Source organism: Delphinapterus leucas, chromosome 2 (assembly GCF_059928025.1).
Source record: "Delphinapterus leucas isolate spDelLeu-1000000601 "Yukka" chromosome 2, BTC_Dleu_Yukka2, whole genome shotgun sequence".
Taxonomy (NCBI): Eukaryota; Metazoa; Chordata; class Mammalia; order Artiodactyla; family Monodontidae; genus Delphinapterus; species Delphinapterus leucas.
In genome coordinates, this window is record NC_143130.1 from 94,610,443 (window position 1) to 94,634,167 (window position 23,725).

Below are 23,725 nucleotides of genomic sequence, written 5' to 3' on the forward strand. Positions count from 1 at the left end.
GCAGGGGGCGGTGGCGGTGGTTCAGGCGGTAATGCGAGCGATGGGGAGCGGCAGATGAAGCCTTGCTTGCTGCTGCTCACCTCCTGCTGTGCGGCCCGGTTCCTAGCAGGCCACGGACTGGCCCAGGGGTTGGGGACCCCTGTTGAAATTGGTAACTAGAGGATACAGTAGGAATAAAGCTCTCCTTTTCCAAACATGGAGGTTGAGGATCACCTGCAACTGGGGCTATCTGGAATTATCCAGTAACTGAAATCTATAACTGTGGATAGGATTTGGATTTACCCACAAAAAGGAAGAGGGAAATGGTTCAATTCATTTGAACCAAAGGTCACACCAGTTGTATCCTTTTCGTTCCTCACTGTTGCATAAGAAAGTGGATGTTTCACTCACAACGAGGAATGATACTGCCTTTCCCAGTTCCGCTGGAGAAGGAAGTTAATGACCACACCCTGGGCTTTGGGGGAGAGAGCTGTACCCGGCAGTGTCAGCAATTCTTGAAACAACTTGGATGGAACCCCAACCTGATGCCACACCCACACAGGGCATTTCTGGGCAGAGAATAGCCCTTGGGAGATATAAACATGCTCAGCTGCATGACAAGGATAAACTGCAATCCATCCTTAGGGCATGGGCAGGCCAGAAACAGCCCAACAAGAAAGGTCCCTCACCTGTTCTAATCATCAGGCTAGGGTCCTGTGCAATAAACATGTGAGGATAGAAAGAGACGAAATCTGGAAAGGAATTACAGGTGATAACTGGGTCCACACCCAGTACAGTACAGCTGTATTGACCATTATGGCAGTCACTAGCCCTACATGTGACTGTTTAATAAAAATTTTAAATATGGTTTCTAGCTACATTTCTAATGCTCAATAGCTACAGGTATTGGGCAATGAAGATTATAGAACATTTCTATCATAGCAGAAAGTTCTACTGGACAGTGCTGGTCTAGAGAACCTCTGCTTCCCCACCTCGTGGAGAAAAGACAGTATAAAGGGGGCGCATTTATTGTCACTGTTCCAAATGTACAAAAAAAATTAGAAAATAACCCCCACCTCAATCCCCCCCCAACATTCCCCCCAACACAAATAATTTTTCCCAAAACCACAAACATAAACTGGTTCTGGTATTCTCATAAACAGTGCAGCTAAGAAACAGTTTAGAGAAAATTTTAACAGGATTCAGATTATATCCATTCTGTCCTCTCAGCCCTGAGAGGTAATAATCCCATACGGGTCCCAGTCCTCCCCAATGGTTTTCCCATCTCTCGTGGAAGAGTCCTTTTACAAAGTGTTGTGTTTGGCTGCTGCTTTAGAGATCCTCCTGTGCCTTCTTCTTCTTCTTGGGTTTTTCTTCTTGAATTACAGGGGGGTTTGTAGCCTCTCGCTTTAGATAGCTAATAAAATCACTTAATTCACGGCCACCCTGAAAACAGAAAGATAACTCTGAAAATTTAACCTTTCAAAGAACTGTGGATTTTCTTTTTCCCCAATAGGAAGACTTGAATTTTTAAAAGCACATTAGCAACCACATATATGGACCATGAGTTGAGTTTCCAGTTACATAAACTCAAAGAACTGAATATGTGTCTGTGTGTGTGTGTATGTATTTGTGGGGAGATGAGACAATGCACTTACTTCATATTTCTTTGGATTCAGTTTCTTGTTGGCTGGAGAGAAGTAGATGGTAGGAAAACTGGCAAAAGAAGAAAAGAGTTGACAAATTTCAGATTCCAGAGTAACTCTGACATACACTTTCCTAATAACTGCTTCTAGGAGTAACTTCTCTTCATGATTTCTAATCTGACCAGATACTATTTTCCATTGGTGGCTACATTACATCCTATCAAAACTCAGAAATATGAAAGCTCACAAGGTCTGTGGCAGTCATGTGGGCCAATGCTGCAGAACTTTAAGCCAGGAAGGCATTGGTGGTTCTGTGCTCAACTGGAATATGAGGACTGTCCAAACTACAATACAGAAATGGTTTACAAGCTTATTTTTTCCTATCAGTTACCTAGAAACTTTTACTAGTTTTTAATCTACTTACCCTCTGACTTCATATGGAGAAGGCACATCATTGGCTGTGGCATCCATCTTGGCTATGACAATATTTGGGTCTTTTCTGAGCTGTTAATTAAAAAGGTTAGATCTTGAAATTTCAAGTTTTCAGTGACTGAGGGACACAGTCAATTTAGGACTTAAAACAATCTCATTCTTTAAAAGCTTGGATAAGTTTTGCTGCTGAGATAGGAAGAGTAGTGATACTTGCACACAATATCAAACTTTCCATAAACTTCCCTTTTCTCTCTTGGTTCCTACACATTAAGACTCTATATACAGACACCTTCAAAATTACCTGGCCTAAATAAGATACTATAAGGGCTAAGCCAAGTGATATAAGATGAAGGAACATAATGAATTCATATAAGCCACTATCAAAATTCAGATGCCAGGATACTTTTAACCACAATCTAGATTGAGTCTGAGGAGTGGAAAGGTAAAGCAGGTATCTGAGGCATTGTACAGGCTCAGAGGGCAGTCAGGAGAAAGTGAGTAAACAGTAGAGAGTTGAAAAAAAATCTACCAGTACTTAGGTTCTGAACTAATAAGGGTAACTAAATAGCCAATGCTGACTATGTATGTAAACTTCCCAGCTCAAATTTAACTTCAGAATATGGTTCACACTTACCTTTTCTCCCAGTTCTTTATACTTAGGCTCCAGATTCTTACAGTGACCACACCAAGGAGCATAAAATTCAATCAGCACATCTTTATTTTCATCATTCACTATTTCATCAAAATTCTCTGCTACCACTACCTGGGAAACAGAGAAGATTCTCTAGCTGGTAAGGCAAGTTGAATACATTCATGAGCTATATTTGTTTCTGGACCCAATCCCTCTCAAATTTGTTGTGTTGCCATTAAAAATATGAAACCCAACTCATATTTATAGACTTTATTAAGATATTACCATTCCCCAGAAATCAACTCATTCCCATGTCTGTCACCTGTCAGACTAAGTTCAGGAAGTCACAGGAAACAAGTGCTACCCAACTCTTGCTTAAAATAATCTCAGAACAACAATATTAAAGCTATTCTTAAAACTATTCTATTAGGGGTTAGCTTGCTCTGCCCTGAAGAGTAACCTAGCCCCAATACAAATATCATCAGAAAATTCTACTCCTGCCCCTATTAAGCATAATGAACTCTGACAATGCTTATTTTATGATAAGGGAGGTGAGTACAAACAAAAACAGAAACTGAGTAGCCAACATGGTCTTCACTTAGCACTTCCCAGTATTTTGGGAATAAAGAAATGAAGAGAGACAGCTATGTAGAGGCTTGGGGAAGTTGTGTGCGCCTCACCTTTACGGGCCCATCATTGCTCTCTGGGATAGGCTCAGACTTCAGGTATCTCTTCAGGTTGCCATCAAAGTAATCCTGCAGGAATCTCTCAAGAGCCTTGCCATCGCGCCTGGTATTAGAAAAACAAGGATCAGTTTTGTTAACTTGCTCCCACCACTGAGAAAACTAAAAACCATTTCTTAGAATAGTTTCTACATAGTTTAAATTTCAAGGCTAGGAAGTAACTGGAAGTTTAAAAAAAAAAAGACAGAGCCCTTGTTTCTCAATATGCAGAACTACAGACTGAACAAGAAAGCAACCACCTTCTTGTATTTCTAGTGTGTTCTTTGTGGATTAGAAAGGTCAGAGAAGAAAACATTGGTCCTTCTGGAAATTCTATTCTGCAAAAGAACCAGGTCCTATTTTGTTGCTCTGGAGAATAATGCCTATCTTTTTTTTTTTTTTTTTTTTTTACTTATTTCACTCACAGGAAGATTTTCTCTTGTCTTAATCTCCCGAAGTCTCAGAAGGTGATAGTCAAAACTGTCTGGGGTCTTAAGATCTTTCCAATACCCTGAGTTTACTTTAGGCCAATGTGGTATTCCAAGAAGAAAAGACATTCTGTAGGGATGGGAGGGGACTGGGTTGGTCTGAAATTACATCAATCTCAAAGAGACTGTCTAATGTTCTCTATTTACTATTTTTAATGGCAGGGTGGAAATAATCATGTAAGAATTCCAAGCTGCCATCCTTTCGTTACTTTTCAAAATTTATTAAGAATCATGATCCTTAAATTATCTATAATTAATTGAGAAAAGTGACCGTCATATGTCTTGATTACAAGACCTAGCTTCACATTCCAATGTTCTTCTTTTTAAATCCTCAGTAGTGTAAAAGGCTTTAATAGTTTCTTTGCAGAATCAAATCCCAAACCCACGCTAACTTGTAACTCACGAGAACTCCTCCTGCATGACAAACTTCTCTCCTTTTGCAGTTCTGATAGCAACAACAGGAATCTCCCCAGTAGTGCTTTCCAAGCCAAAATCAGAAAGTTCATGGCTAAAGGTTTTGCGGCTAGCTACAGCAAAGTTGAGTTTCTTCCCAGCATCCAGGAATTTCTTTGCCACCATCATCACTCTATAGGAAACAAGAGATATTTATGCCAAGATTATACCAGGGTGGTAAAGCACTTCTAAACCAAGAAGCAAGAGACTAGAAAGCAAAATTTCATAGTCCCTGCAGCCCTCTGGAAACAGTCTGAACTTGTGTTCTTGGGCAGTGACATAGGATTATGGTATACTCCAGTGTCTTACTGAACTTCACTGCCAAACTGTTGGTACCCAAGCAAATAGTCCATCCCCACTGAAACTTGTTATATTATATAACTATAAAATATTGCAGGCATAATAACTAACCCAAAAAGAAAATTTATAAGGATAAAATACACTGAGGGTCTCAGTGGGCAACAAGGCACAATGTGTTAAAGGACATTTTAGATAACATTTGCATCTTTTATTGTGAGGTCAGGAATCAGCTGTGTCACACGGCAAAGGAACACCTATGGAAGATATGCCTAACAGATTTTGGAAATAGTTTATTTATCCTTACAGCTTCAAATCCCATTTTCTTATCTGTTCTCACATCACACATGGTAATAGGATAGTTAGAAGGAATTGTTTATGCACTGGGTAAACTTATTTACAAAGGGGAAAAATTATTATTACCTGTTTCTCCAGTAGTTGGAACCTTTAGCATTCTTTTCATAGTCCACATCATAGTAGGCCATAAGTAAGTCCTTGCCCTGTATCAAATCTTTATTGTCTTCTGTCATGTGAGGGCAGATACCAAAACTGAAATGATACAATCCATTATCAAATTTGGCTGGTTTATAGCTATGTTATGGAATTATCATAAAGTAACTGACAGCATTTAAAAAGGAAAGAAATTTTCAATATATAGGATAAGTACCGAGTAATGTAACTTATAGGACCACAATAGGAGTTCTAGGACCCAAACATTACTACTTTAATATAAACTCAACTATTATCATTACAATCCCATGAATGAGGCTATTTAATCTAAAACATGGCTCTGCTTAATAACTGAGATAAACAAACTAAAATGAAGCCAAGAAATCCCCAAAGTATAAAGAGGTACTCACATGTTTTCCTGAATAAATTTTTTAATCTTTCCACTGGTCATTTTCTGCTCTGTATATGCCACAGTCCTGTCCTCAAACTTGTTCATCAGATGTGACGGACGAAACAAGGTGATACCCCTTTAGAAAAAAGTCTTAGTAGGTAGACAGCAAAAGAACTGTCTCCCACCTTTTATTTAAAGCTCAGACTATCTACGCTTGCTGCCATTTCTACTATCACCATTTAAGCACATAAGGACTCTTTTCTGGGACCACACAGCCTTGGCAACATGACCTTCTCATCAAAGCTAAGGAGCTAACCACCTTAATTTCAAGTGTAATAACTGGGTATAATGATTTAATAAACCTGGGTTGCAAAGTTAGAATACCTTGGTTCTAATACTTGCTCCACCACTAACTTCAAAGACCTCGGGCCAGGTATCAATTTAATTCTTCTGGGCTTCAGCTTTTACATCAGTACAAAAGGGGGTTAGAGTAGATAATTAATTTCCAAACCTTTAAAAACAAAACCCAACTTACCCCAAAGCCCCAATATGTACAATAAAATAAAGCAGAACTTGCTCTTATTGGAAGGTACCTTGCCCTGCCAGTCTCATTGAAAATTCAACTCTCCCACACAGTAAGAAAATTACTTCATTAGAGAAAATATATTTAAGATTCCTCCCAGCTGTAAAAATTCTATAGGTAGGTATATGATTATAGATAATATTTAGCTTGAGTCCATTAAAAATTTTTTTGTTCTAGATTTCTCTATATGAATAAACACAGTTTACAAAGTTTTCTCTTCCTGGTACTATGTTGCCTCTCTCCCTAAACCAAGCTTTCCTCATTCCACCGGAACACTTGAAGGAAATTCCTTCTTTTTTTTCTTTTAATAAATTTATTTATTTATTTTTGGCTGTGTTGGGTCTTTGTTGCTGTGTGCAGGCTTTCTCTAGTTGTGGCAAGTGGGGGCTACCCTTCGTTGAGATGCGCAGGCTTCTCATTGCGGTGGCTTCTCTTGTTGTGGAGCTCGGGCTCGAGGCATGTGGGCTCAGTAGTTGTGGCTCGCGGGCCCTAGAGCGCGGGCTCAGTAGTTGTGGCACATGGCCTTAGTTGCTCTGCGGCATGTGGGATCTTATGGGACCAGGGCTCGAACCCGTGTGCCCTACAGTGGCAGCCGGATTCATAACCGCTGTGCCACCAGGGAAGCGCCCTTCTTTACTTTCTAACCCTTTGTTCAGCTAAAACTGAACCCCAATTTGGTTCTGAGTCACAGGTTTATATCTAGTACAAGCGTTCCCAGAAAATATCACTATTCTAACTATCAATATCTTGCCTCTTGCTTCTCTTTCATTCCTCCTCCCCACACTATACACACCTGTATACAATTTTATCACTTGTTTTGGGCTAGGTGTCAGCACCTTTAAGTCCTTATATCCCTCTCTCCACTCTTCCAATGTTAACCATTAACTTTATGTCAGTTAAAACACAGGCATTTTCATAGTATACAAGGAAACTACATAGCAAAAAGGGACCTAATATAAACACGCTGGGCAACCAAGAAGGTGACTATGTCTCAGATTTTTTTTAAAAGCATAGTTACCAATTTCAGAGCAGTTATTGTCAAAAATTGAAATCAGTTCTAAATGTGATCTTTAATGATGTTATGGCATTGGGGTACACATGAAAAACTTAAGACACCCTTCATATAAGGTCTACACATGAAGAACTTAAGACACCCTTCAAATAAGGTCTTCTAAATAAGACTTCTGATCAGAGGCTGAGAGGCCAATTTTTTTTTCCTTTTTTTAAAAAAGATTTATTTATTTATTTACTTGGCTGCCCCGGGTCTTAGTTGCAGCACGCGGGATCTTTGTTGCGGCATGTGGGATCTAGTTCCCCAACCAGGGATCAAACCCAGGCGCCCTACATTGGGAGGACAGAGTCTTAGCCACAGGACCACCAGGGAAGTCCCGCTGATAGGCCACTTTTTTTTTTTTTTTTTTGGCAGTACACGGGCCTCTCACTGTTGTGGCCTCTCCCGCTGAGGAGCACAGGCTCCGGACGCACAGGCTCAGCGGCCATGGCTCATGGGCCCAGCCGCTCCGTGGCATGTGTGATCTTCCCGGACCAGGGCACGAACCCGTGTCCCCTGCATCGGCAGGCGGACTCTCAACCACTGCGCCACCAGGGAAGCCCTGATTGGCCACTTTTAATGACAAGTGTGAGAGGCAGACACAGTGAACAAATCTAAGGGTAACAGGCTGATATGTGGTGTGCTTAATGAGCCACAAGTGGCTCCACATCATTTATAGACCTGGTGTCTCTTAATCTAAAAGGCAGTAGAGCCTCATGGTTAAGCCCAACAGCGTTGCAGCTAGACCTTCTAGCTGCAAAGGTTCAACCCTGCCATTTACGGCATGTGAAGCTTAACCTCTTTGTGTGCTTTCTCCTCTGTAAATGGAGATAATGACAGCTCTGTCTCAACAATTTGTTAAGAGGATTAAAAGAGTTAACAGTACATGGCACATAGTAAACACTGCATATTTTGTTAAATATAAATAACACTAACCCTTGTCACGCTTTTCTTTTTACTCTATATGCTCACCTTGAGTGATCTCATCTAGCCCCATGGTTTCAATAACCACTTACATGTGGTTGACCTATAAATCTTTTAACTCAGTTGAGAACTTTTCCTGAATTTTAGTCTCATTTATCCAATTGTCCAATGGGTCTTCACCACCGGATGTCTCAAAACTACTCAAATTCACTGTGCCAAAATAGAACTCATCATCATTCCCCCCAAATTTGTTTCTCTTCGTCTTCTTCATAGCTTGATGATGACTGGCCCAGTTATCCAAGTCTTTAGAAACCTAGACTTACTGTAGATCTGCCCTTTTTCACACTTGGCTAGGGGCCAAATCCTACTGTCTACATTTTTTATACACACTCCTTCTTCTTCATTGCCCCTAATACTGCCTTAATTTAGATTCTCAGATGTCACCCTTAGTTTAGACTCTCTTGACTGCCTTGCCATCCCTCCCCTTTCAAACTACCACTATATGCGTGCCAGTGTCTTTTCTGCTGAAAACACAAAATTAATCACATTACTGTCTAGCTCAAAGTCTTTCAATGGCTCTCAAATATCTAAAAGATAAAATCTAAATTTTTCTGTATGGCACTTAAGGTTTTCTATAATTTGGTCTCTGCTTACCTCTCCAAGCTTACCTTTCACTATGACCTCATCCACGAACAATACTCCAGCAGTACTACAGGTCCCAACATGCTTAGGTTGTTTCACATCTCGGGGCCCTCTCTCCTGCTGCTCTATCTGGAATAATCTTTATCCCCCACCATAACCTGCCTGGAAAAACTTATCTTTCAAGATATACCTCAAAAGTCACCTCCTCTACGACATTTTTTGATACGACTCCCCCCCCCCGCCAAAAAAAAATCATTCCCTCCTCTGTACTTCTGGTACACTCTGCCTAATTTCTACCATAATACATATAATGCTCACTTACACTTGTATTTTTAAATATATTCACTGTCTCCCATTACTAGATGCCCCTCAAAGGCAGCAACAGTTTCCAGAACTTAGCTTACTGCCTAGTATGTGCACAATAAAGCTTTTGGAAAAACTAGGCTTAAAAACCACCAGTTCACACAACAGCACTTGGTCAAGGTGCACATTTACAAGGGCATTTAACTCAGTTACTTACTCTCCATCATCATCATACTTTTTCACCAGAGACTCAACACTGGTGTGTGCAAATCGGTAGTTATCCCTCAAGTTGCTGGCTGCTTTTAGAAACTCAGAGTGAGCGTCACTGAATAAATCCTTGAAAAAACCTATATAGAAAATGTCAAACACAAGGAAGAAACAGTAAGTGCTGAGACATATTCAAAACTTTAAAATTCTTCTATTTTTTCAAAGTCTTTACCTTATTATGGATAAGCAAAGCGAGATAGATAGGAGGATTGGGTCTGCTTTGCCATGAGTACTGAGGATATTTGATGAAATATTTAGGATAAGAATTCTTTCTCTACCCTTAAAAAAATACTTTTTTGAGGAAGCCAAGGGAGAGAATTTGTTAGGGTTCAAGTCTTAATTCTAGTTTTTCACAGTTGAAAAATTTTAGCAAATTGCCTAACTCCTTAGAGTCTCAGGGACTATTTCAGGTGTCAGAGGATTAAATAAGGTAGTATGCCAAAATAAAGTGTAAATTAATTCACCATATTTTTTTCTATGTCTTATTTGTCTTTAGAACTTCAAATCTAGTAAAGTGCCCGAAACCTCAGTGTTTATTAAATGTCTACTTATGGTTAACTCCTTGTAAAATATACAGAATCAATATCCAGATAAGAAGTGACTTTTAGTCAAACTTAAATGATAAACCATCCTCTACTGCCAGAAAGTCAGTTTTATTACAGTAATTAGGAGATTAAGAGAACACACGCTTGTATGTTTAAATTTGTTATTATTATTTTTTTGCAGTACGCGGGCCTCTCACTGTTGTGGCCTCTCCCGTTGTGGAGCACAGGCTCCGGACGTGCAGGCTCAGCGGCCATGGCTCACGGGCCCAGCCGCTCCGCGGCATGTGGGATCCTCTCGGACCGGGGCACGAACCTGTGTCCCCTGCATTGGCAGGCGGACTCTCAACCACTGTGCCACCAGGGAAGCCCTAAATTTATTTTTTAGTCAAATGTATTATGCATTACATTTAAAACAAAACAAAACAAAAAACACTCAAGATGTAGAATGTGTTTAATTGGCTCAAGTTATTTTAAAAATAATGAGATATTGCAACACCCAAGAAAGCAAAGATTGCTTTAAAAACATACACAAATCCTAGCAATTTGATCTTAAATTGTAAATTCCCCTACAACTGTGAAAATAGCAGACACAGAGGTTTATCATTTACTTATATCCTCCCACCTTAAAACCCCATTTTCAGTTTTAAGTACTCTATTATTTGAGTTAAATCTCAGGAGTTTAAGAAGTGATAGGAAAAACTGAAGCTATTCCTATTTTCTTTAATTGACATTAAATCTTTACACCTGAAAGAATACCAGGCCACTCAAATAAAACACCAATTTTTTCTACATTATAGTAATGCTGACCTAATTTTGTGAGTTGTCTTTTCAGCTGCCCCCCAGGTTTCCCAAACAGTTTTAACTTTATTGTTTACTCAGACATAGAGGGCTTTTGAAACCATGTTGATGATTTTGTGGCATAATCAAATTTGCTACTCACCCACCACAGAAGCATCTTTATCACTAATGAACTTTTCAAATTCTTCCTCAGTCCTGAGACCAACTGAAGCTGGTCCAGCCTGCTTCTTCAGGTGGCTGACAATTCCATCTTAAAAGACAAGATGAAAGATTATAGCAACACAAATTTATAATTTTTGAAAAGGTCATCATTCACATGATTTAAAGTTTAAAAAGTTCAAAAGCATATACAATGAAGTTTTCTTCCTATCCTTTTCCTTGTGACCCAGTTTCTTCCCTATAGGATAACATTTCAGTTTTTTGTATATCTTTCCAGACATATTATTCAGAAACAAGCAATTACATATTTATTCTTTTCTTTTCTCCTCAAATGGCAGCACACACATATGCTGTTCTGTATTTTGTTTTTGTCATTTAACACAGCTTAGAGATAATTTATGTCAATATACGTAATGAACTACCTCAATCTTCTTTATAGCCACATGGTGTTTCATTATATGGATGTACCACAATTTATTTAACCAGCCACAACTGATGAACATTTGTTTCCAATTTCTTGCTACTGTAAATGATTCTGCAATAAACAACCTTGTACTAGCATCATTTTACACATGACTGAGTGTACCTGTAGGGTAATTTCCTAAAAGTGGATTCACTGGGTCAAAGAGTACATGCATTTATAACTGTTTAACTGCCCCCCCAAAGAGACTGTACTTATTCATATCCCTGCCAGTGATGTATTAAAGTGTTTATAACAATACAGATAATACCTTTGTACATGTTGTTCTCTGCCTAGAACAATCTTTCCCCAGATATCCACCTGGCTTCCTTCCTCACCTCCTCCTTTAGGTCTTAACTCAAAATGTCATCTTCTCGGGACCTCCCTGGTGGCCCAGTGGTTAAGAATCAGCCTGCCAATGCAGGGGACACAGGTTTGAGCCCTTGTCCGGGAAGATCCCACATGCCACGGAGCAACTACGCTCGTGAGCCACAACTACTGACCCTGTGCTCTGGAGCCCGCAAGCCACAACTACTGAGCCCACGTGCCAGTTACTGAAGCCCGTGCGCCTAGAGCCCATGCACCGCAACAAGAGAAGCCACCGCAATGAGAAGCCTGCACACCGCAACGAAGAGTAGCCCCCTCTCGTTGCAACTAGAGAAAGCCCGCACGCAGCAACAAAGACCAAATGCAGCTAAAAATAATAAATAAAAACAAACAAAAAAGTCATCTTCTCAAGGAAGCCTTCCCTAACCATTCCTTGTAAACTAAAACCTATTCAACCCCCAACACTCCCTTATCGCCTGCTTTATCTTTCTTACAGCACATTTCACCCATCTAATACTCTATCCTTATTTATTTTTGTCTGTTTTGCTGATATACACCTAACTCTAAGAATAATACCTAACACATAACAAGTTCAAGAAATATCCATTTTGCAAATGAATTAAACAAACAAATCCCTTATTCTTAAGTGGCACAGTCACATGTAGCCTTGCATTTTAAAAGTAGAAAATGCAGTGCCTTGGCTATCTTGTTTCAGGGTTTAACTATATACAGGTCAAACTATGCCACGACCCACATCCACCCAAATCACATTTTCCTATTTAGGTGAAATGTGGTAGGTAAGTAAAACTGTTTAAAAATAATAATCACATACAAAAACACAAAAAATCTTTTACCCTTTAAGTCTATTTGACAGACCATTATTCTATTTTCTTCTGGGCTCCGTGCTACTCCTCTGTAATACTCCACCTCTCCCACCCCTTTCTCTTCTGAGAACTCTAAGGATTTGCTGACCGACTGAGACAGAGTACTGTTTAACTGTTTCAACATGATTGAGTCTATTTTGCTTCTTTTAGAGGTTTTTCTTTCCTTCTCTCTCCATTCATGATTTTTTTTTTCCTCTTAAATGTTTTCCTCAACTCCTCACAGAGGAGTTGTGTCAATAGGTAAACTGATATTGCATATGAATTTTTTGGCCTGCAAGGGGACTGTAATTACTATATCACAATATAAATTATTATAAAGAACTTTACCTCAGGGATATGATGAAAAGTGTTACGTTTCTCCCTGAGTATTTAAAATTCTCTGGAAAGTATAAAGGGAGGGCTGAGTAACCAGTTGAAGCAGGAAGGCAAACAGCACAGTTCTTAGAATACATGAATAAAATAATCCATCTTAAGTAGCCAAACATCTGATCACCTAGTCAGATGCTGAGAAATACTTGAGTTTAAGAAATCTATGTACAGCCCAAGTGAGATTATCTGCCTAGCAGCAGTCTGGTTGGGTTCACATACAATATAGTTTAGACCTAAGTCCAGAGAAAAACATATCAATAATTCTAACTGCTAACTCTACCCTGAGCTAATAAAATCTGAATCGTAACATGTGTTCATTAATGCTTTTAAGATCAGGGAAAAAAAAAATGAAGATTTTACCTTTTGTTCTTAGACATATCAAATTTTGAGTGTTGGCTAAATGACCTCAGTTGGGCCAAAATATTTATTCATGCATTGAAGAGTTATTATCTACTACATGTGGAGAACCTAGGTACTGGGGATAGAGTAATAAATAAACCAAACAAGGTCTCTGATCTCTTGGAGCTTACAATATAAGTAAATCTCCAAATAAATCCCCAAATAAATAATACAATAAATCTTCAAATAAGTAAACAATTTAAAATATCAGATAGTAACCAGTGCTATGCAGAGAATTAAGAGGATGGTAAGAGTATGACTGGGTGGCTACCTTAGGTTTGGTGGCCTGGGTAAGCACCTGGAAGAATTTTTTTTTTTTTGGGGGGGGGGCGCCGTGCTGCGCAGCTTGTGTGATCTTAGTTGCATGACCAGGGATCGAACCTGGGCCACTGCAGTGAAGCGCCGAGTCCTAACCACTGGACCGCCAGGGAATTCCCTGGGAGGTGAAATTTAAGCCAGGATCTGAATGAAAAAAAGGAGCAAGCCATGCAAACATGGGGGAAGATCATTTCAGGCTGTGGACACAGCTAGGGCAAAGGTTCTAAAGTGAAATAGTATTAAGTCTTAATAGTCTTAAGAGTTAGAGAGGAGCCATCTTATGTACAGCTTTGTATACGAGTATCAATCATACATGCTGAAAAAATTCCACATCACCTAAAATGCCCAAACTGAACGAACCCCTTTCCTCTCACCTTTTCATAATAAAAAGGTAAAATATGCCTAATTATTTGATAGACTCAAGATAAAACTATCCAAAACATACTTTCTCATTAATTATGGGCCCTATGTAGAGGGCCAGCCCACTTACTTCCCAAACTTCACCTGTCACCCTTGCTAATTATATTCCAGCCACAAGGTCTTTCTGTCCCTTGAACATATCAAGCTCAGTTATGCCTTAGGGTCTTTTTGTACCTGTTTTCCCTCTGCCTGGAAAGCTCTGGTCCACATCTTCTCATGGTTAGCTCCTTCCTATCATTCAGGTCTCAGCTCAAAGGTTACTTCCCTGATCACTCATAATGTGGTACTCCCAACCCCAATCACTATCACATCAGTTTTATTTTTCTCCTCTAATGCTCTTATCACTAACTGAATTTATCTTACCCACATATATTACTGACATTAAAATTTTTTAAATTGTGGTAAAATATACATAACATAAAATTTACCATCTTAACCATTTTAAAGTATACAATTCTGTGGCATTAAGTACATTCACATTGTTGTACAACCAATCTCCAGTACTGTTTTCATTTTGCAAAACTGAAACTCTATTCATTAAGCAACTCCCCACAGCCCTTGGGAACCACATTCTACTTCTATCTCTGTGAAATTGACTAGGAATCTCATATAAGTTGAATGACACAGTATTTGTCTTTTTGTACTGGCTTATCTCACTTAGCATGTCTTCAAGGTTCACCCATGTTGTAGCACATCAGAACTTCCTCTTTAAGGCTGAATAATATTTCACTGTATTATATACAATTTACATATAATTAGTTATTATTAATATACTACATTTTGTATATTCACCCACTGATGGGACACTTGGGCTGCTTCCACCTTTTTGCTATTGTCAATAATGCAGCTATAAACATGGGTATACAAATATCTCTTCCAGACTCTGCTTTTAATTCTTTTAGGTATATACCCAGAAGTGGAATAGTGGATCATACAGTAATTCTATTTTTGTTTTTTTAGGATACACCATTCTGTTTTCCATAGCAGCTGCATGCACCACTTTATGTAAGTCCACAACAACAGTGCAGAAGGGTTCCAATTTCTCCACATCCTTGCCAACACTTGTTCTTTTTTCTTTTTTTTTCTTTATAGTAGTCATCCTAATGGATGTGAGGTGGTTATCTATATATATTTTTAAACTTGTGTGTTGCCTTCTTCTCTTCATCTCCCAGAATGTAAGCATCACAAGAGTAGGAACCTTGTCTGTTTTATTTATCAATAAATTCTGGGCACCTAGTATATCTGGAATATCTGGCACAGAGTAAGTACTGAATAAGTATTTGTCAAATAAAAAAATGCTAGTAAACCTTATAAATCAAGTTCAAGTATTTTCTACATTACTTACATAATCTGTTCAGTTAGAGAAGTCTTTTGTTAGCTTCCAAACTGACCTCTTAGGTGAGGAATTTTTAAGACTTAAAGTATCTTGTATAGAAAACGTCATGTTCCCACTACAAAGAACAGGGTACTTAAACAGATCCAGTTTCCAGAATGTAATCCAGGATCCTTACCAGCAGTCCTTGGCCCATCATAAGCACCTGCTTCTTCACCATCTCTAAATATCTTCAGGGTTGGATATCCACTCACTCCATACTTATTACAGGTGTTTGTGTTGGCAGTACAATCAACCTAAAGATTAAAATACATGAACCACTTGTTATCCAAAAGCCTGCTACAGGCTCTTCCTATATTCCCAAAATATTAAGAGTGGTCAAATCAAAATATCAAGCAATTTTTGACACATCCTACAGAATATTAGATTTTAAAGGCAGACTGGTGCTTGGCTAGCTACCTCAGAACCACCTAAGGAACTCTAAAATTTAGATTCCTGGGCCTCATACAAAATGCACAAATGACTATTTAAATTCTGCCCTTAGAGTCTCTATTGTCTAAAGCAGTGTTCTCCACCTTTTTCCTGCCCCTCAGAATATGCAAAGGATAAATCACTTAAATTAGAAATAGTGGCTTACTTTGATAATGATTATAATCAGTGGGATGTATCAATATATACCCCTTAGGTGGGTTGGGGTATATTTGATTTGGCAAGTCACCTATGGTTATTAGCAAAGGTACTGATACTTAAACATGCTCCCTGAGCTAGTCTTGAATCTGGGCTAAACTATAACATGATAGATCTAGTGAGACCTATCAGGAAGAAGAAAAACAACTTCCATCTATTTAGCCACTTATTCGAAACTAGGTAATGCCATCAGCACTTTGCATGTATTATCTCATTAATCTTCATATGATTCTGAGGTATGATCCCAATACTTTAACATAAATTAAAGTTCAGAAAAGTAATGCATCTATAGTAACAAAGACTATAGCTACATGAAGCAGGAACAAAATCATGACTGAACTCTTTTTTTCTATGGCAAGCTGCCACAGAACATCAGGATTAAAAATAGTTTTCAAAAACAGTCCTGGGCTTCCCTGGTGGCGCAGTGGTTGAGAGTCCGCCTGCTGATGCAGGGAACATGGGTTCGTGCCCCGGTCCGGGAAGATCCCACATGCCACGGATCGGCTGGGCCCGTGAGCCATGGCCCCTGAGCCTGCGCGTCCAGAGTCTGTGCTCCGCAACGGGAGAGGCCACAACAGTGAGAGGCCCGTATACCGCAAAAAAAAAAAAACCCCAAAAAACCCAAAACAGTCCTATATATGTATGAACTATTTATCTGAGGCTGGCCGAGATGTGAACTTTTAGACCGGAGCAACTAGGGGTTTACTACATAAAATTCGGGAAGCATTAGTTTGACTGTAAAAGCAAATACTAAGTTTACAGTTGACCAGTTAGTTAATACTTAACATCCTCTGGTCATCTTCCTATTCCCATCATTTTGAATAGCGTATAGTAACTTAGGGAACTCATTTACTCATTGATAATTTTCCTCTAAACTTGACTATTGTAATTTTACTTTCCATGTTTGCCCCTTAATTTTTTTTTTTTTTTTTTTTTTACTGTACGCGGGCCTCTCACCACCGTGGCCTCTCCCATTGCGGAGCACAGGCTCCGGACGCGCAGGCTCAGCGGCCACGGCTCACGGGCCCAGCCGCTCCGCGGCATGTGGGATCCTCCCGGACTGGGGCACGAACCCCTGTCCCCTGCATCGGCAGGCGGACTCTCAACCTCTGTGCCACCAGGGAAGCCCCACCTTAATTTTTATTTACCATATATTTTACTTCTTTCTTATGCCAGCATTTCCCTTAGTTTCACTACTTGTAATCTTTTGAAACCGTAATTAAGTCAGTTGTGTATTTGCCCAGAAACTAGTGTTCCCTCTTCTTCTTAGCACTGTAAGAATAAAGAAAATCAATGTTAATTTTTACCTACTACTATTTAAAATACCTCATTTCCTTTAATGAAGAATCCACCTATACTCACCTTTGCTAATGGGACTATTCCTTTTAATCTGGTAGCTGCAGCTTCATATTCTGGGGCAAGCTTTTTGCAGTGTCCACACCTATACAGATATGTTGAAGAAAAAAGGCAAATATATCCTGTAAATTTGTTAATTTTGTTTCTCTGGGAAGAATCTCAAATTATAATACCACTTTTGACTAGTAGCTGCTTCCAAAAGCAAAAGCATCACCTGAACAACATCCAGTACTGATAAGGTAAATCAGAGCTCTCAGAGCTCTCTACCTTCTCTAGCCTGAGGTCGACTCTATAGGACTGGCTCAGTCCAGAGCAGTATCTATGTTCTCAAAAGTGCAATGGGGTGGCGATGGTGGGGGTAAATTAGGAGCCTGGGATTAACATATACACATTACTATATATAAAATAAACAAGGACCTAGCACAGGGAACTATATTCACTATCCTGTAATAACCTACACTGGAAAAGAATCTGAAAAAGGATATATATATATATATACATATATATGTATAACTGAATCACTTTGCTGTACACCTGAAACTAACACAGCATTGTATATTAACTATACTTCAATTAAAAAAAAAGATTAAAAAAGTACAATTGAGCCCTGAAAACTGTAGTCAGAAGTATAAGCCACATTAAAGAGGGAAAGGGCTCAAGCCCTTTTGACCAATTAATGAGGATAAAATAAAGGGCAAGACAGTAATAATCCCATTCCTGGTAGCATTTCCAAAAGGAAGGTACGTATTTTTCCTTAGAAAACCAGCACTCTGGTTCTTAAAAATATAGTGGTTGAAACCTTATAAGGTCCCAAGTATGATATTAACTCTTTAAGAGTCACGATCAAGTACTTTTTCTCCATTCCTTGAATATGACTCTGACCAGAAACCCAGTTTGAGGGAGGTCAGTCGAATAAGGCCCAAAAGGTGCTCATTTGATATACTTTAGCAGCTCGATGGAGGCTTTTTTCCTTCTCAGCTGAGTTTCAACATAGCATGAGAATGACATATTTAAGACAGCAAGCTTGATTTTTACAGCTACACAGTTCACCTGACTGTAACTACTGATGAAGATAAAGCATTATGTCAGTTAGAATATTTTCCCAGAGGGCCATCATAAACACCTGTTCCTCTGCCCAGAAAGCCCTAACAGTCCCACAGGCACACTGTAAATGCAATGTGGGTAGGGGCTTATCAGTACGCAACTAGCACAAGCTATGTATCATCTCTTCAAAAGCCAACAACTTGCAGAGGGATCACTGGGAGAATGTGATTAGTTCTGTGACCTCCTCACAGACTGCAAATATAGAATTAGAAAACAGAAGGAAGGAAACAGAAGAAATTTGAGCTGACATTTCATAGCCGAAGTCTCAAAAATTTATTTTATTAAGTAATGGATGGATAAGTAACTTGGAAACATTCTTCCCCCAAAACTTGTTTAAAACAAAGAATTCTAAGAATTTATATTCTTCTAGGTCTTTAGAAGTCCTATTCAAAAATAATCATTAGAAAGCTTAACTGAAAGAGTGATATAAAAAAAGACTATAATATTAGACGTTGCTTAGAGTCACATACATATTTACTAAAAGTATAAAAGAACCAAATGATAAAAACCAAATTCAGGATGGCCAGTGTGTAAGATGGGGAAGGGGTACGCAAGGGATTTCAACTGTACTGGCTTTATTTTTTAGACTGGGTGGTGAATAAATGGTATTCCTTATACTGTGTTTCACAGATGCACCTTTTACCATATCTGAAATTGGGATGTGTCTTCAATCGTGTCACAGTTTCATTGGTAGCATTTCTCTCTTCGTGAGACATATATTCATTATATCCTCTGTATTCCACAGTAAATTAAAAATTCATGTACATGGGTTGTAACAAAACTACACAAATTCCAACTGATTTAATAAAATAACCAATTTATCTGATAAACCTAAGCTTTTGGGAACATAAGGGTGCAAAGGTTAAAAATGAATGTGTGTTAAAGAGAGTAAGAATTGGATCTGTGCCTTAAAGGTTTAAGGCTTCAGACAGGATGGGGTAGGGTATTTTAGAGAAGGGGAAGAGTAGGGCAAAGTTAAAATTACTAGTGAGAATGATGCATTCAAGAGAACTATGGGGACTTCCCTGGTGGTCCAGTGGTTAAGAATCTGCCTTCCGGGCTGCGCTGGTGGCGCAGTGGTTGGGAGTCTGCCTGCCGATGCAGGGGACACGGGTTCATGCCCCGGTCTGGGAAGATCCCACATGCCCCGGATCGGCTGGGCCTGTGAGCCATGGCCGCTGAGCCTGCGCGTCCGGAGCCTGTGCTCCACAATGGGAGAGGCCACAACAGTGAGAGGCCCGCGTACCACCAAAAAAAAAAAAAAAAATCCGCCTTCCAATGCAGGGGATGTGGGTTCGATCCCTGGTTGGGGAACTAATCCCACATGTCGCAGGGCAACTAAGCCTGCGTGCTGCAACTACTGAGCCCGTGCGCTCTGGAGCCCATAGGCCGCAACGAAGAGCCAGAGCAGCCAAAAAAAGAAAAAAAATAAAAGTAATTAGGAATAAATTTATCAAGAGAGGCATAAGAACTGTACACTGAGAATTACAAAATAATGGTTAAAAAAAAACAGAACTATGAAGGGCTTTTTTTTTTGGTTAAGAGATAATAAATGTGTTATATGTATTAAGAGATTTCTGTTGAATACGTATGTAGTAATTGTTAAGAAGACAGACAACAGATTTAAAAAGTTTCACCTCAACTACCTTTAAACACCTGAAAAGGAAAAAAAAAATAGTACAAAATAATTAGGCCAGACCAGTGGGTCTCAAAACAGATGCATATAAAAAATATCCATTAAGCATTAAAAAAAAAAAAAAAAAAAAAAAGAGGGACTTCCCTGGTGGCACAGTGGTTGAGAATCCGCCTGCCAATGCAGGGGACACGGGTTCCCCTGGTCCAGGAGGATCCCACATGCCACGGAGCAACTAAGCCCACGAGCCACAACTACTGAAGCCCACGTGCCTAGAGCCCATGCTCCACAACAAGATAGGCCACTGCAATAAGAAGCCCGTGCATCGCAACGAAGAGGAGCCCCCACTTGCACTAAATAGAGAAAGCCCACGTACAGCAACGAAGACCCAACGCAGCCAAAAATAAATAAAATTAAATAAATTAAAAAACAAAACAAAACAAAAAAACCTGTGTGCCTAGGCCCCACCCTGGGACTTACTGAATGATTCCTCTAGGAATCCAGGAGATAACCAGAGGTGTAGGGGGAGTGTGTATAAGTGGCAAGGCTGGGACTGAAAACCATTGCCTTAAGCATTGTTAATATCCACAACATCATCAAATGTCCAAAGGGAGGACCTGTCTAACAAGTTCCAATAAGGCTGGAGGAGATTGTCCTCTTTAAATTCACCAGGAATGGAAATTAGGTGGATTTTGAAGGTGATCATCAAGTTTTACCACTACTTCTTTCACCTACTACTAGATAATACTAAAACACAAATAATCCCATTCACCTTCAGGGATGGCACCCAGCAGTTAATAATGACTCCCAACATATACTCACCCAACAATCATTACTTCATCCCTGTCATGTGCCTCATGCTACTTTAGCCTCTGATAGAAAAAAAACTGATATAGTCCTTTCCCTGTAGGAACATCAGTCTGGCAGGGGTGATAATATTATTAGGTCCCAATGGAGAGGAGGGAACAACCAGTTAGTTGTTCAGGGAAGGAAGAAATCACTTTTGAGCTAAATCTTGTTGAAAAGATCAACTGGGGGTGGGGAGGGGAGGGAATTCCAAGTAAAGGAATCAGTATGTATAAGAAGAAATATTAAATATTCCATTTTATACTATCCACGTAGTCTTTTTCTATACTCTAGAAACACTGTGTATCAAATATCATCAATTAATACTACTGTCCTAGAGGGCAGGGCACAAATCTACAACACAGGTAGATGCTGAAGACTTAAGACTGACTAATAAATATTCAGAAATTATCACAAACATTTAAATAGTTCTATTTACTTCCAGAGAAATTCAGATACTCCCATTCTTACAAACTATATAGATGATTGACTCCATAATGGAAATATTAGTCTACAGAGTCAGCTGTAAAGAAATCTTTCACTTTCACTTGTAAAATGAAAGTGGAAAAAATACCCTAAAACAAATGAGAAAAACAACTTGTTCAAAATGGGTCCATTTTACTCTTAATAAGGATTCTTTAACTGTTCCTATCTAACTTATAACAGGAGTACAAGGCAGTTAGAGAGCATTTCCAGCTGAGATATTAATAAATATAAGAGTTGAATGTGGAGAAATAAGGACATCATCAACAGACTTCCTTGATTCTAAATTACTCATTCAGAAAACTGATCCTTCTTGTAGGCATTGTGGAGGATGACTTACCTTCCAGACCAATTACATGGAGACACCACAGCAGTGATCCACCCAACTTTAGGGATACTTTAGTGCATGATGGGATATGTAGTTTTTAGGGAAGCACATGCAACAATTTAAAGTAGCATAGATCAATAGGAGAAAAAAAATCTGCTTTAAACTAATAGTCTAATAGCCCACAATTCTCCAGCAATTCACTTCATGTGGACCCCTGTAGTCACAGAGGCACCTCCCAGTTTTGATACAACTCCATACAGCCATTCTAATTACAGTAACACCCCCTCAAAGCTAACAGCATGGTTACATGATTGGGAAGAGTTGTTTCTAAGAGAACAGTGATTTCTAGTGATGTGTAAAGACCACCTATGATGTGTAATCAGTACTGTCAGTTAGTCGCGGTAATGCCCTGGATGCAAAACCTGTCAGAAGCTGAAAACAAAATGTGCTGCCTCTAAGCACACCCTTCTGGCTCAGGTGGTCTTCATTATAGGACTTCTAGTGTAACCCTCAAGTCAGCTGAGCCCCTGCAGAGTGAAGACCAGAGTTAGAAGCAAGTGAAAGTTATCCACTAACTTTCTTTTACTGAGACTTTTGAATACAAATAGTTTTTAATTAAGGGTCACTGTGGCAGGAGAAGACTTAATACTGTAATTAGCGTGGTTATACTGAGCTGTCCCCAGCGTTAAGATAATCATTGTTTGCTATGGTAAAGATGTGGGAGTTAAAAAAAAAATAACAACGCTCAGGTTTACTGGGTCAGAAATCCTATTTGCTCTTTCCCCACTCCCACCCCACCCCCAGCTTTTTATTTCCAGTTAGTTCTATCCTAAGTAATTTACATCCTAGTTCAGTTAAAGCACTCTCAAGTGGAGTATTTCTCCAACACTGTTTACTTTCTCACTGGGGTCTTCTTTGGCATTTTTCAGAAATCCTAATTAAAACTGACCATTTAGACAGATCCTGACGGAATTACTCGGTTCACCTACTCTTTTTAACGGAATTCTGATGGTGCTGAGAAATGATCAGTTTAATGGAGAAAGTGTGCACCTGGCGATGGACAAATAACTGCCTTCCTTAAGAGAGCACTTATGACCATTCTGCAGCCACTCTGACCTTGGCTAGAAACCAACGGCTGCGTGGGGCAAGAAGAAAGGAAGTATCCTGGGGGCCCACGGCCTCTGCACTTGGTGAAACGTTGGCTTCCAATATAAGGCCTTGAGATGCCTCGTCTATAGAATGGAAAACAGTAAAACGGACTCACCCAGAAACTCTAAAGATACCAATCGAGGGAGGATGGGGTGCAGGGGGTGAAACCCTCTGCAGATAGGAAGTGCCGCAGGAGCACCGAGGTAAGGATGTGGCCCTGCGCGAGTGGGGCCTTCGCGTTCTCCTTCTCGGATCTCGCTCCCAGGCCATCAGTACCGACGTCTCCGCTCTCCGCGAGGCAGCTCGGCTCCCCGGTGGGTGGAAAACCTGCCGGCCTCAGCCGGGCTCGGGGGAACGATGGAGGGCGCCGGCGCTGCGTAGGCCCTACCGTCCCCGCGCCTTCGCCCCCTGCCCACCCGGCCCTCCCTCTCCCGCCCCGGCTAAATGGCCTCACCAGGGGGCGAAGAACTCGACGAGCATGAGGCCTGCAGAGCCCGTGTCGGAGATGCGACTCTCGAAGTTGTCGTCCGTGAGTTCCAGCACGTCAGAGGCAGCGGCGAGGCGGGCCGCGGCGAGGAGCAGCGCCAGGCCCGGGAACAGCGCTAAGCGGCGGAGGCGCATGGCGACTAGGTGAAGCTGCGGCGGCGGCCAGGAGGGTCAGGGTTCGGCGGGGACTGCGGAGGCCGGGCAGAGAACCACGAGCCTACAGGCTGCGCTCGCGCGTCTGGCCCCTCGGCCCCGCAGCCGGAGGTCCCAACCCCCCAGCCCGGCTCGGGCCGCAGTGTGGCAGCCGCCGATTGGCTGTGCGGCGCCTGCGTCGGGCGGGCGGGACCAGCTGGTAACGGCCGAGTGGCCGGAGAGCGGGCCT

General features: G+C 40.4%; 1 protein-coding gene across 2 annotated transcripts; it reads right to left on the reverse strand.

The window, feature by feature from the left end:
• Positions 1-1,153: 1,153 nt before the first annotated feature.
• On the reverse strand, positions 1,154-23,650 carry PDIA3 (protein disulfide isomerase family A member 3). Of its 2 annotated transcripts, XM_022587273.2 has the most exons (13): positions 23,312-23,650; positions 17,321-17,399; positions 15,450-15,567; positions 10,745-10,852; positions 9,210-9,339; positions 5,509-5,625; positions 5,072-5,197; positions 4,302-4,484; positions 3,369-3,477; positions 2,692-2,820; positions 2,050-2,129; positions 1,638-1,695; positions 1,154-1,425 (listed from the first exon to the last, which is right to left on the reverse strand). In XM_022587273.2, exons 1-13 carry the CDS (start codon positions 23,476-23,478, stop codon positions 1,312-1,314), a joined length of 1,518 nt encoding a protein of 505 aa, XP_022442981.1. In that variant the 5' UTR covers positions 23,479-23,650; the 3' UTR covers positions 1,154-1,311. The 2 variants fall into 2 exon arrangements, with proteins under 2 accessions (XP_022442981.1, XP_089763435.1); XM_089907309.1 differs by lacking the exons at positions 17,321-17,399; positions 23,312-23,650 and adding an exon at positions 17,107-17,212.
• Between the last annotated feature and the right edge of the window lie 75 nt (positions 23,651-23,725).